The 14,805-nt window shown below is 42.9% G+C and overlaps 1 protein-coding gene across 4 annotated transcripts in view; it reads left to right on the top strand.

Annotated features, from left to right (window-relative positions):
- The first annotated feature begins 1,309 nt into the window (after positions 1–1,309).
- Positions 1,310–14,805, top strand: part of LOC116988463 (hippocalcin-like protein 1) — a 116,391-nt gene continuing 102,895 nt past the window's right edge. The window contains exons 1-2 of one of the 4 annotated variants that reach the window (XM_033045181.1): positions 1,310–1,352; positions 4,008–4,013. In XM_033045181.1, the coding sequence (XP_032901072.1) occupies position 1,352; positions 4,008–4,013 (7 nt within the window). In that variant the 5' untranslated portion in view covers positions 1,310–1,351. Of the gene's footprint in view, positions 1,353–4,007; positions 4,014–11,541; positions 11,689–12,168; positions 12,229–14,805 lie in introns of those variants that run through there. The other 3 variants (XM_033045183.1, XM_033045182.1, XM_033045184.1) reach the window with 3 other exon arrangements.

The raw sequence follows: 14,805 nt of genomic DNA, 5'->3' as shown, positions 1-14,805 counted from the left end.
GCGGGGCCAAGAAAATTGAAGTCAGACACAAAATGCAGCAGTTACTCAGCGGGACCGGCAGCATCTCTGGGGAGAAGGAATGGATGACTTTTCAGGGTCAAGACCCTTCTTTCAGATTGAAGAAGAGTCTCCACCCGAAACATCATCCATTGCTCCTCTCCAGAGATGCTACCGGTCCCGCTGAGTTACTCCTATATTTTGTGTCCATCTTCACATGACTTCACGTGCTGCAGACGGCTGTGCGGGCGCATGATGACGCGTGTGACCTTCGCAGGACCGTCGCGCCTCAACGCGACGACAAGGTTGCGTAATTAGCGTGCCAAGGACACGTAAGTGGGACAGGGGCTTAAGAGTTTACAGAAATGACGGAATCAGCGTATTAAATAGTAAGGCACAAAAAGAGTAAAGAGTGACTTGTCTCCTCAACATCTTTCTGCCATCTGCAAGTTAAGAGAGTGATGAAATACGGATACCCAATGCCAACACCATCCAAGACAAAACAATGTACTTGACTGGCATCTCATCCAGCAACTTAAGCAGATTAAAAAACCATGATGAAAGCTCATTGCCTGAAACATTAACTCTATTTATATTGCCACGATGCTCCCTGACAAGTAACTATTTCCAGCATTTTCTGTTTGCAAAACTGACAGACCTCTATGTTCCCCATCACGGGCGAACGTTTGCTTTACTGTACGAGCTACAGCAATTCCTCACAGCATATAGACCACTCCTAAACCCTCAACTTCTACCATCAAGAAGACCAGGCATATGATAATCTAGACGCAAGCATGTTCCCATCTGAGTCACAAATTACCCCAATTGTTATTCCTTACTATTGCTGAATCTAAATCTTACAACTCTTATAAATGGTTGCAATAACAACATTTAAAAGATATTTAAAGAGGTACATGAATAAAAAAGGTTTAGAAGGCTATCGGCCAATTGCAGGCAAATGGACACTAGTAAGAACATGGACAAGTTGGGCTGAAGGGCCTGTTTCCTTACTGTCTAACTCAATGACCCTATAATACTCTACCTATTATAACTGTGGAAGTACCTTCACTCCACTTACACTCCACCAGTTCAAGAACGCTCTCCAGCACGTATTCAACTACAATTCATTGATTTATTGGGCAATAAACATTAACTTTCCCAATATCACTCACTAACAGAGAATAAATGGATGACTTATGTGGTGTGTATATTTTGCATGTGCTTCATATACACTGCCCTTTGCACCTTTCGCATCATTTCAATTGAGCAGAATGAGCAATGCTGATTTCAAAAGCAAAGAACAGAGAAACACAAGGCAATACTTGGATGTTTGTAACTGTGACGTTCATGCCACAGTGAGTGCCAAAAGACTCAGTATTATTTTGATAGCAGGTTCCAGACCCCAATTGTAATCATTCATTGTGGTCCTGATGCTAGCAAAAATAAACAAAGCTGGGAAAAGCAAAACTGATCCACTGTGGAATACCATAACTTGGGAGCCAGCAGAGGCCATTCAATCCCGTAAGGCAGTTCCATCATTCAGTTTGTTCATAGTAGAGGTTGTGTCTCATGAATCTGATTGATTTATTTGAAGAAGTGACCAAAAAGGTTGATGAGGGCAGAGCTGTAGAAGTTGTGTACATGGACTTCAGTTCGACAAGGTTTCGCATGGTAGGCTGCTCTGGAATGTTAGATCACATGGAATAGAAGGAGGGACAGGTGAATGGATAGCAAATTGGCTCCATGGAAGGAAGCAACCTTCTAATGGTGGAAGGTTGCTTCTCAGACTGGATGGCTGTGACTAGTGGTGTGCCTCAGGGTTCGATGCTGGGCCCGTTACTGTAGGTCATCTACACATCAATGAATTGGATGAGAACATACAGGGCAAGATTAGCAAGTTTGCTGATGATACAAAGGTGAGTGGTTTTGTAGACAGTGAAGATGGTTGTGAAAGATTGCAGCAGATCTGGATCGATTGGCCAGGTGGGCGGAGGAATGGTTGATGGAATTTAATACAGAGAAGTGTGAGGTGTTGCATTTTGGGATGTCGAACAAGGGAAGGACCTACACAGTGAATGGTAGGCCTCAGGGTAGTGTTGTAGAGCAGAGGGATCTAGGAGTATCGGTGCATAGTTCCATGAAGGTCAAGTCGCAAGTAGATAATGTGGTCAAAAAGGCTTTTGGCACTTTGGCCTTCATCAGTCGGAGTATTGAGAACAGAAGTTGGGAGGTCATGTTGCAGTTGTATAAGACATTGGTGAGACCGCATTTAGAATATTGTGTTCAGTTCTGAGCATCATGTTATAGGAACGATATTGTCAATCTTGAAAGGGTTCAGAAAAGAGTTACAAGGATGTTGCCAGGACTAGAGGGTGTGAGCTATAGGGAGAGGTTGAGTAGGCTGGGTCTCTATTCCATGGAGCGCAGGAGGATGAGTGGAGATCTTCTAGAGGTGTATAAAATCATGAGAGGAAAAGATCGGGTAGATGCACAGGGTCTTTTGCCCAGAGTAGAGGAATCGAGGACCAGAGGAGATTGGTTCAAGGTGAAGGGGAAAAAATTAATAGGAATCCGAACGGTAACTTTTTCACACGAAGGGTGGTGGGTGTATGGAACAAGCTGCCAGAGGGGGTAATTGACAGTAGGACTATCCCATCGTTTAAGAAACGATTGGACAGGTACATAGATAGGACAGGTTTGGAGAAATATGGACCAAGTGCAGGCAAGTGGGACTACTGTAGCTGGGACATTGTTGGCCGGTGTGGGCGAGTTTGGCTGAAGGGCCTGTTTCCACATTGTATCACTCTATGACTCTAACTCCAGTTATGCAACTTGATTCCATAACGTTAATAACATTGCTTTAAAAAAAATCCATCAATCTCATATAAATAACAAGGAACTGCAGATGCTGGTACTGTCTGTACGGCGTTTCTACATTCTCCCTGTGGCCGCGTGGGTTTTCCCCATGTGTTCCGGTTTCCTCCCATACTCCGAAGACGTGCAGGTTTGTAGGTTAATTGGCTTCAGTAAAATTGTAAATTGTCCCTAGTGCGCATAGGATAGTGTTAATGTGCAGGGATCGCTGGTCGGTGCGGACACCGTGGGCCGAAAGGTCTGTTTCCGCGCTGTATCTCCATACTAAACTAAACTAAACTAAACTGTACCTGAGGAAATAGCTCCTCTTTGTCCTTTATTCCCTTAGTCATTATGTGCGTCAACACGGAAGTTTACAATGAACAAAGCTGGCACGGATTGAGTAATGCGACCACAAGGGTTTAGGTTTTATTGAATGGAGACACTGGGATGCAAGGTTAACAATAAATTGCAGATGGCATTGTTTATGCTGTTCATGTAGCGAGGAGCATTAGGGAGGTAGAGAAACTGAGCCCCAGATGCACTGCAGCATTGAAAGGTCCAAATGATTCCCTTTACAGGAAGGTGCCAAAGTTTGACAGATTAGAGGTGAAATTGCATTAAGCATAATAAATAACAACATCAATCAAAGCTGAAACCAAATCGGATATTTAATAAAGTTGTTAGTGGAGGATATCCATCATTTTACAACTGGGGATATAACTATTTTGGTTGTAATTGTTGCAAAATCTGTTTCTGACCGTTCAGCAAGTCATGTGCTTTAAACAAGCTACTAAGAAATAGCTATGTGCACCCAAAGATGGCAGGGTATGAGCTGAGTTTCTTTAAACTAACCCGAATTGTATGACAGTTTGGATATTCCCCCAGGGGATTGTATATAGGGCATCAAAGCCAGCTGAAGTATTCGGCTTCATGCAATAAGATGGTTAGTTTGAACCAGTTATGGTAGGGTGAGGAACAAGATGCAGTCCAAGTCTGAGAGAAGGAAATAGAGGGAGGTGGACGGGAAGAGGAGAGGAGAGTGAACGGAGATAAGGACTGTGTCTTTCTGCTGACTGGACAGCAGGCAACAAAAGCTTTTCACTGTACCTCGGTATATGTGACAATAAACTATCTGAACTGAACTGTGGAGGAAGTGCACAGTGACAGGCAAAGGAAGTAAGGAGAAGGGAATGGAGTTGGGATCTGATGGCAGGAAGGACAGGTTAAGTAGAGGGGTTGGAGAATAGAACTGGAGGAGGCAAGAAGAGCAGTCAGGCTGGCAAATGTTGACTGCTGAGAGGAGAGAAGGTGTGGCAGCTGTAAAGAAAGCGAGCAGTGGCTGTGAGATGCAGAGATCCCAGAGGTCTAAAGAGAAAAAGGTGAACCAAAACGAGGCATAGAGGACAAGAAGTTAGATACGTATGGTGGGGAAACAATGGTGAATGAGGAACTTTACAAAGGCAGGAACAGATGTAGCATGTAGAGTGAAACAGAATTGAACAGATGTAGCATGTAGAGTGAAAAGGCGAAACGGGGTGAGGGAAATGCATACACATTCAATCGGGGGGGGGGGGGGGGGGAGGCTGAATGCAGGGGAGGGAGAAGGATGGTTGGAAGACAGGGCAAAAAGAAGTTTCAGTGGAGGTGATGAGCTCGTAAAAGGCATCAACAATGAAAGGATAAAAGGAATTAGTGGCAGTGTATACCTATAAATATTTGTTGACAGCTGGAGAGTACTGCAGGTAGTATCCTGCCTCAGAAAGAATCTTACTTCCCTAAATGGGATGATGATGTGACCACTCAGGTAAGGTGCAGAAGGTGCAGGTTCTAACATTGACATGGATTTTGCCGGTAAACGCTACCCGTTAGCCACAAACTGTTGGCATTCCTTAACGGACGTCTCAAACTAAATGTTTAAGAAGGAACTGCAGATGCCGGAAAATCAAAGGTAGACAAAAATGCTGGAGAAACTCAGCGGGCGAGGCAGCATCTATGGAGCGAAGGAAATAGGCAACGTTTCGGGTCGAGACCCTACTCAAACTAAATGGCTCAGCTACTTTTGAGATTTTCTGTCTGTGTTTTATTAGTGGACTCCCTGCAGCTCCTTGCACAGGATACCTGAGTGTTTATGCCATCAACTTGACTCATTGAACCCAAGGGAAGGATTTGAAGAGGTGGCCCAGCCAGAAGCGTCACCTATCCATGTTATCCAGAGATGCTGCCTGACCCTTGGACCCTTACATCTGTGGCCATGAAGTCATTTGAGCGCATTATTCTCGCTCACCTCAAAACCAGCACTTCCTCCAACATGGACCCACACCAATTTGCATATAGAGCCAACAGGTCAGTAGAAGACACAGTCAACCTGGCCATCCATCACACTCTGCAACACCTGGAAACCGCCAACACTTACGCCCGCATCCTGTTCATGGACTTCAGTTAGGCATTCAACTCCATCAACCCGGTCAAACTCTTCCATAAATTAACGGACATGAACATTGAACACTGCATCTGTCATTGGATCTATAGCTTCCTTTGGAACAGACAACAGAGGGTGAAGATACATAACACCATATCTCACCCTCTGCACCTCAGTACAGGAGCCCCTCAGGGCTGCGTCTTGTCACCCTGGTTATTCTCACTCTACACATCAACTCACATCCCAGTATAGTTCAGTTAAAATATATAAATACGCAGATGACACAACCATCATAGGTCTCATCTCTAACAACAACGAAACAGAATACCGCACTCAAACACACAAAGCAGTCACTTGGTGCACAGATAATAACCTCCTACTCAACACATCAAAAACACATGAACTTATCATTGATCTCAGACGTAAGGCACAACCCAAGACCCCCCTACTCATCTCAGGCGAACCCATATCCACCACTGACTCATTCAAATTTCTTGGCACTCACATAAGCAATAACCTCAAATGGAAAATCAATTCAGATCACATTTATAAAAAAGCCAACCAAAGACTTTTCTTTCTCCGTCAGCTCAAGAGGTTCAGAGTGAGGAAACATCTCCTAATCCGATTTTACACAGCCATCATCCAAAGCATGCTCACTTCATCAATAACAGTTTGGTACAGCAGTTTAGACACTCACTCCCGTAATAAACTACAGCGCATTGTCAACAAAGCATCCAAAATCATCAGCACTCCCCTCCCATCAATAGAATCACTCAATCTCAAACGGTCCGTGTCAAGGGTGAAGAAAATCATTTCTGATCCCTCCACCCAGCTCACCACATCTTCCACCTGCTGCCGTCAGGAAGGCGCTACAGCTCACTGCCCGCCAAAACATCACGATTTAGAAACAGTTTCTACCCACATGCAATTCGAACTCTGAACACTCTATGACAACATCACATAGCCACCTCGTGCATGTACTGTATACTGTATGTTATTGTGTTTTATGTTATGTTTGGCGGGAATCAGCCTATTGTGTAACATCCTGTACTGAACATGAATTCCATCAGCTTGACTGTGTGGTCATTAAATAATCTGAATCTGAATCTGAATCTCTAACTCCAGTACTTTGTGTCCTTACCCAAGCCAAGTTCCATATGATGCAAGAATTTGAACCTCTTTTTATTTAATGTGGATCATCAGACTACAGGGAGGATAGCAAAGAATAAGGCAAGGTACATTTACGTATTTCAATTATTGAGTTTCACTTGTGTAGGAAGGAAATGCAGATGCTGGTTTAAACCGAAGATAGACACAAAAAGCTGGAGTAACTCAGCAGGACAGGCAGCATTTCTGGAGACAAGGAATGGGTGATGTTTCGGGTTGAGACCCTTTTTCAGACTGAAGAGTCTATTGAGTTTCACTTAATTGTTTTATTTTATTTACTGAGTTTTTAGGACTTTATACATGTTTGATTTTAAGAAATGTTAAATATTTCCTTTTAGTAGGTCGTAAACAGTTTCTGAATTGAAAACTTTTGATACTTTGACAGCTTGCAGAGCTGAGATGAGCTTTTATTGACTGTCAGAAGCTGCCAGTGGAATTTGTAAAGGATATTTGTTCTGGCCCACAACACATCAGTCAGTTATATCACTTGTGGCTCAGCTGTTGCTCAAAGACTTGTTGTATTAGTCGAGGATTATTTGGTCAAACAAAGCCGTTCTTCCACAACCTAATAAGGTAAATTCAGCAGAGTGGAGAACATGGGAGATGAGTAGCAATGCTGCTTCACTTCTGTAACTAATGCTCCATGTAATTTTTTACTTTCCTCTCATTTATTTATTGCTTTTATTCTTTTCTGAGGTATGATATCATCGAATATCACGTCAAGAATTTATTGTCAAAAGGACACAAAGTGCTGGAGTAACTCATGGACCAGGCAGCATCTCTGAAGAAAGTGAATAGGTGATATGCACAAGTTTGGTGAAGAGCGGGTTCAATTAAAATCTTGCTTGCAGCAGCATCACTGGCACATAGACTCAGATGATACACAAAAAGATCAATTCTCCATGTCATACATAAATTGCACATAGATCCTCCAAGACAGTAGGATGACAGAGTGGCACAGTTGGTAGAGTTGCTGCCTCACCTCGCCAGAGAACTGGATTTGATCCTGACCTTGGGTGCTGTCTGTGTGGCAATCGACAATAGACAATGGGTGCAGGAGTAGGCCATTCGGCCCTTCGAGCTGCACCGCCATTCACTGTGATCATGGCTGATCATCCACATTCAGTACCCCGTTCCTGCCTTCTCACCATATCCCCTGACTCCGCTATCTATACGAGCTCTATCTAACTCTCTCTTGAAAGCATCCAGAGAATTGGCCTCCACTGCTTTCTGAGGCAGAGAATTCCACAGATTTACAACTCTCTGGGTGAAAAAGTTTGTTCGTTCTCCCTGTGACTTTGTGAGTTCCCTCCAGGTGTTCTGGTTTCCTCCCACATCCCAAAGATGTGTGGGTTTGAGGGTTAATTGGCCTCTGTAAAAAAATAATTGATCCTAATGCATAGGGAGTGGATGAGAAAGTGGAATAATATAGAATTAGTGTCAATGGGTGATTGAAGGTCTGCATGGACTCAGTAGGCTGAAGGGTGTGTTTCCATGCTCATTTAAATTAAACTACAGTGAAGAGAATGAGACTTTTTTTAAATCAAGAAAGTAGTGCAATAAGACATCATTATAAATAAGTCTATGTGGTATTAGGGTTGTGCGGTTGATTCAAGAACCAATAGTTAAAATATCTGTGAGGAGATGTGAGAATTCAGGCTTCTCTATGTAACAGTAAGAAGAATGCATGGCTTGGATGGTGGGGGTCCTTGATGATGGCTGCTGTACGTGATGTCGATGTTTTCAATGGTGGGGTGGGCTGTGCCTTGATGGACTTGGCTGAGTCCCCCACTCTCTTCTCCCTATTGCCCTCCTGTGCGTGGAAATTGCTGGATCCGGTCATGATGCCACCAGTCAGAATCCTTTCAGCAGAACATCTGTAGCAGTTTTATTGAGTTGGCGGTTCCTTCATCCACCCCCACCTTCGCCATTCAATCTTTGTACACCATCCTTCCACACAAGCAGCAATAATGGGTTCATTTGAATCAGGTGCACTCTTGTCCTTCCCACATGGTTATGGATCCCACTTTCAGCATTTTCTGCATTAGATCAATAACCCCAATGGAAATGTGAAAGACAGTCTATTCACATGCTTTCCTTATTTTTGCAATAAAGGACATGGAAGTCGAGGTTCCATTCCTTCTTCAGGCTTTAATTCATCACATTAAATTTGAAAGATTTGTCTATTATTAAAAATTACCATAATTGAGGGGACTCACTGGAAATAGTTTTAGCCCTTAGTTGATTTCTCTATAAAAAAAATGTAGCAGCAAAACAAACGTTGCATTAAAGTATTGGCAGCTTCACATTTTTCAAACCTGTCGATTTGTCGAGGTAATATTTCCTGATCAACAGTGAGGGGGTGATCAGTCATAACCGTGATTCTGTTTGCTTCAAACCAACAGGACAAAGCTTTCATTGTCCTGGCGAGCAGTTTTTCTCACAGGGTCATGGGGGGGAAATGGCTATGTTGTACTGAAGCAGCCGAGCACACAAACAACCATTCTCCACACGACCACAAGCTGAATAACGGCATCTTGTTTGATCCCATCATTACTTCATATTCACAAAAGTACTTTCTCAGCTTGGATTATTGCATAACTATAATGAGTTGAAATCCTGATCTAATACATCTCTTTCTGGGGTTTTTTTCCTCTCTCTCTGCTTGCTGCTCACAGTTTTGAATCTACACTGCATTCATACCATGAAATTATTATCTCCAACAAGATAAAGCACTGACAATTGATATTCAAGTACATCATTGTGGCCCAGGGTCTCTTCATTACCATCCTGATGGTGACCAAGTAGAAGTTTGAAAGCAACAGCTTTATTCATGTCTTTGCTACTCCACCAGGTGGACATTTCAGAGCAAGTGGCTCAACTGTAGAAACTCTGGCATTCCACCATCATTAAATGATCTCATGACAACATCTCATACTTGGCATAGTGCAACCTGGGAGGCAGCACAGTGGTACAGCGGTAGAGTTGCTGCCAAAAACCGCCAGGGACCCGGGTTTGATCTTGACTACAGGTGTTCTCTGTACGGAGTTTGCAAGTTACTCCTGTGACCACGTGGGTTTTCTCTGGGTGCTCCAGTTTCCTCCCACACTCCTAAGATGTCCAGGTGTGTAGATTAATTGGCTTCTGTAATTTGTCCCTAGTGTGTGGGATAGAACTACTGTATGGGTGATCGGTGCTCAGTAGACTGAAGGGCCTTTTTACACACTGTATCTTTAAAATTAAAACTAAAACTAAACTTCAACATCTCATAAAGTTCAATTCTTTTGGGGACAAAGCAACCATTGGATCAAGACCACCATTCCCATTTGGAACATTCACTCTGTCCACTGCCAACATAGTCTATAGTGTACAATAATACAGTGAATTGCAACACATTGGAAAGATGGGTTTCAGACTCACAGGTACTTTCCTGGCTTGGATTATTGGATACGGCCAATTGGTTGCAATTCAGATCCAATAAGTTTCTTTTTTTTCTTCCCTCTTCATAACTCTCTGTTTCATGCTCACAGTTTAGAACACACAAATGACCCACAATCAAATTCCTCGAAATTATGGATTGTGGATGAAATCTGGCCATTAGCAACTCGCTGATTGCCCTCTGATATTCTAGCATACGGATGCCCAGATCAGCATCTGCCATAGCATTGGTTCTTTCTCCAGAACCTCCTCACATTGCAGAGATTATGAATGAGAGGCCTGGAGCCAGGATTGCAGAGAGTGTGGGGACTTGGTGCCAGGGCCTGAGGTGGGCTGCTGGTCACAAGAGATGATTATACAGGGGGAGTTGGAGGTCTCATCAGCAGAATCAGGCAGATGGTGGGGAGCGTGCATCAGAAAGATGGTGGCGATATTGGGCAAATGATTCGTCATTGATGTTGGGCAGATGATAGTGGTGAAGGGGAGGAGGAGGTTGGAAATCATTTTGATGATTGTGAGAAGGCAGTCAGATCATTCTTGTGATGTTGGGGAGGAGGGAGAGAGACCAGGGCTGTTGATTATATTCAGGTAGATCACTTTGGTGGTGTGTGACTGGTCCTATGAGTGAGACCAGAATGGACCAACTAGAAAGGTGGACACCATGCTCCATGTAATCAGGTGGGATGGACCCTTCAACTAATACTGAAGCAGACCTCAACCCCAGAAGCACCATCATCAGTTCCAAGTTCCTCGGCACGTTCTCAATGTGAAATGGTTGTGAAATCCTCAAACTTTCTACTGAAGAGCATTACGGGAGCATCTTCATCATAAAATGAAGCATTTTATAACCCAATTTTCTCAAGGGCAATCAGGTCTGGCCAATACTTTCGGCCTTTCCAGCCACATGCCCGACTCAAATATGGCTTTGCTTTTAACTATCTGATCTGATGTATTGGACTTGTTACCGAATCACTTCTCCACACTCAATTCCTAGCCAATCAGCCAATTTACCTACAATTGATGGGGAAGGCCACTTTCATCCCATGGCCTTTATTACCACTGTCAGGGAGGCTGTTCAGAGCTGGAAGTAAAATTATAAAACAGCCATTGCCTTTCCAACTATTATAAAACATAGCCTTTCCAACTATGATTATTTTGACATATCCTTAACATGTCGCTATTGTGTAAGTAGCAAAGTTTATGCGCGGAGTATTTTGAGTATAAGTGGTGTATTTATAGCCCCGGCTGTGGTTTCAAGTCTTATTGAATGAAATCGCCGCCGCATGTTTTTATCTGAAAATGTCATGTAAGACAACTCTACTGTACTCGACTATGCCGCAGCTCGTGTGAATCAGCATGCTCAGACAGCAGGGTTCAAGAGCATCTCCTGGCTTCATTGATGCAGACTGGACATCCTGCTGGAAGATACAATTCTCAGGGACACATCAACATCAAGCAGGGGACAGAGGAAGTAGCTGAACGCCAAAACCCCAATCGGCCTTTTAATTAATTGGCATTCAAGCGCCGGCTAACACGTGAACACTCCCTTTAATTGTGGGTAAGACACTTAAAATGCGAACACGATTTGATGCTTGCAGAGTGACACCTCTTTAATGTTTTTATTGAACTGAAAGCAAGCATCCATTCCCCCGCCGCGGAATGGGCGCGCTCTGTGTCAGTATCAGTCTCGCTGCGAATTGTTACATTGTTGCATTGTGCTCCTGAACTGTGTCGATTTCACGTCGTCCCCACGTTGGGATAGACTTTATATAAAATCGACAGGCAAGAGGACTGCATTCCGCCGCTGCAAGGTAAAGTGTTGCTTGGATTCAATGAAACCTGAGAAGTAATTTGCTGTAGATTACTGTATTACTGCTGTAGGTGATGGTTTCAGTTTCCCGGGGACTAAGATTCTGCACTTGAAATTACAATTTATATTACAACGTTTGATGGGCGACGATCTTTTCGCTTGGCGCGTACACCATTCACAGGGTGTTAAATCGTGCTAATTTTTCTCGCGATGACCTTGAGCGCTGGCTATTTTGTTCTGCTGCAGCCCCGAATAAGAGTTTAATAAACACGTTTATGTGACAGTGCGCTGGTTTGTCTTGCCTGCTCGTAGCGTGGGTGAATGTAGTTAAAGTGGAACTGCATATACTTTTAAATGGCGTGGATTGTACCAGTATCATACTTGCATTGGTGAATGGTCAATTATCAGAGAGCCCTTTCATTGCAGGGGGTTACAATTCTTGTTGTTTTAACTATAAATAAATAAAGCGTTTTAATTCCAGGACGAAGAGGATTTTATCTCCTCGGATCAACTTGCTTTTCCACACGAGCTCCAACTTCTGGTAAATCGAAATTAAATTACTCTGGAATGATTTTTGTTTTGTCATTCTGCCGTTACTTGCAGCGCTGGGGATTTGCCGGAATAAATCTCAGTGCAGTCTGTTAATCAGACCATGTTAAGCCTTTCCCTGTAGCTGGAGATCTTGAACCGTTGCTGCATGTGGTTCAGCTTTATCTTGAATTAGTGGCTTGCATTCAGAATCGAGTGTTCAGTGTAATCGCGCACATTGGGAGAATTAAAGCATTCAATGGTGGTTTAAATTTGTTTGTTTACCAAGTGAAAGAACATCCAGAACTTGTCTTTTTTTGGAGATCCTCTTGTATCCGTGTCTCTGGAGGATACAGCATTATCTTTTTTATATTGCATCCGCCTAAAAGTGATCTTGTCATGAACACTTTTGGTCCACATCTCCTGCCGCAAGGATACATTACCTCTTTACGTCAAGGCTTTGCCTGCATTGTCAAGCTTGCATTGATGCAATATAGTCATCAGTGCCCATTGTCACCACTATTACGAGCACTAAAGCTCAGAGGTGCAAGACTCCGTTTAACCCTGGTTTGGGTCTCAAATTCCTGCAGCAACCATTTCATCATCCTCAATTAATTCCGGGTGACATAAAACCAGGTCTGTTTTACCAGCTCTGATGCACTTTGTTTAGCAAAACCCATCAACTGTCAATTTGGATTTCCAGGCAATGGACTACATTTAGTGCAGATATGTTTATTTATTCTCCAAATCAAGAGCAAAGTGACAAGTCAGGCTCTGATTTATTGGTGTAGATCCGTAGCTTCAGTTAAATAATCAGAACTAGAAGTCGACTTGATTTAGTTTTGTGTGCCAATTCGTATTGTTATAAAGGGCAGCACATCAGCCTGCCTTTAGATTCTCTGATCACATTTGCAGTTGCCAGGCTTTCAATTATCTCTCTCGCATGTAAATTTAGAGCTTCATTTTGATTTTCAGTTTTAAAAACCCTTCTACACCCTGATAAGATTCCATTCTGATAATTATCCTTACTCGCCCTAACTGTACCACTCTGGAAGATAATAATCCATTCTGCACCTTAATGTACAGAAAAGAAAATAGCATAGATGCGGCATTCTTTAACACGGAAAACAAGGAATTTATCAAGGTTATTTCACTGCTATTGATTAAGAAGGGTCTTGACCTGAAACATTACCTATTCCTTTTCTCCAGAGATGTTGTCTGACCCGCTGAGTTATTCCAGCTTTTTGTGCGTATCTCCAGGAATTAATCCCACCAGTTAAAGAGCACCTTCATCAAGTTTTCAGTAAGATGAAGCAGTCATTTAAAAATATGTCAAATATTTTGGTTCTTTTTTGGTGGAGAGTGACTTTTTAAATTCAAATATGCTGGCAGGAGATGCAAGAATGAAGGCGTACTTTCCTATTTGAGTGGGAGTGGGGGGGGAGATTGTCAGTTTTATTCTCTTTGCAGTGATTCAGATACTTTGGTCACATTACAGCTTTTCAATTCATTCCGTTTCAAATTTCAGGCTGTGTACTTTGGTTATTCTCGTATGGCAGCGCAGAGATTAAGTTATTGGACAAGCATTCCGATGCTCAGGCTATTGATGCAAAGGCATGAGTTCAAATCCCCCTTCAGCAGCTGTGGAATTAGAGTTTGCGTTAAATAAATCTTTCATTTAAAAGGCTGATATCGGTTAAGGCAAGTCTGATGCTACTGGATGGTCATCAAAACCCCCATCTGCCTCACTCAGTTCCTTCACAGAAAGAGATCTGCTTTCCTGTGAGGAGTGTATGTCACTAATTCTTAACTGCCTTCTCAGCTTCTGGGGCAATGGAAGATGGAGAATAAACCCCAGTCCATATCCCAGGAACAAATACATAATAAAATATTAAAAAATCTAATAAGGATAACGTTACTTTGATAACAAAAAGCTGTGTGTGATGTTTAATTGTGCATTTGCAACTTGAATCACTTCATGACACACAGCAATTTTTTCAAATGATATTTCTCATCAGGATCATTGGTCATGTCATAAGTGATAGGAGCAGAATTAGGCCATTTGACCCATCTATTCCACCATTCAAACATGACTGATCTATCTCTCCCTCTTAACCCCATTCTCCTGCCCTCTCCACATGACTCCTGACAAGAATTTATCTATCACTGCCTTAAAAATATCAATTGGCTTGGCCTCCACAGCCTTCTGTGGCAAAGAATTCCACAAATTCACCACCCTCTGACTAAAGAAATTCCTCGTCTCCTTCCGAAAGGAGCTCCACATCCACTCTATCCAAGCCTTTCACTATTCGGTAAGTTTCAATGAAGCTTCCCCCCCCCTACCCCTCATCCTTCTAAACTCCAGTGAGTACAGGTCCAGTGCCGTTAAACACTCATCATATATTAACCCACACATTCCTGGGATCTTTCTTGGAAATCTCCGCTGAATCCTCTCCAGAGCCAGTGCATCTTTCCTCAGATATGGTGCCCAAAATTGCTCACAATACTCCAAATGCGGCCTGACCAGTGCCTTATAGAGCCTCAGCATTGCATCCCTTGTTTTGTATTCTAGTCCTCTTGCAATAAATAT

Source organism: Amblyraja radiata, chromosome 27, assembly GCF_010909765.2.
Source record: "Amblyraja radiata isolate CabotCenter1 chromosome 27, sAmbRad1.1.pri, whole genome shotgun sequence".
Lineage (NCBI taxonomy): Eukaryota > Metazoa > Chordata > Chondrichthyes > Rajiformes > Rajidae > Amblyraja > Amblyraja radiata.
Note: the sequence above shows the minus strand (reverse complement) of the source record. Positions and strands in the feature narration are given on the sequence as shown.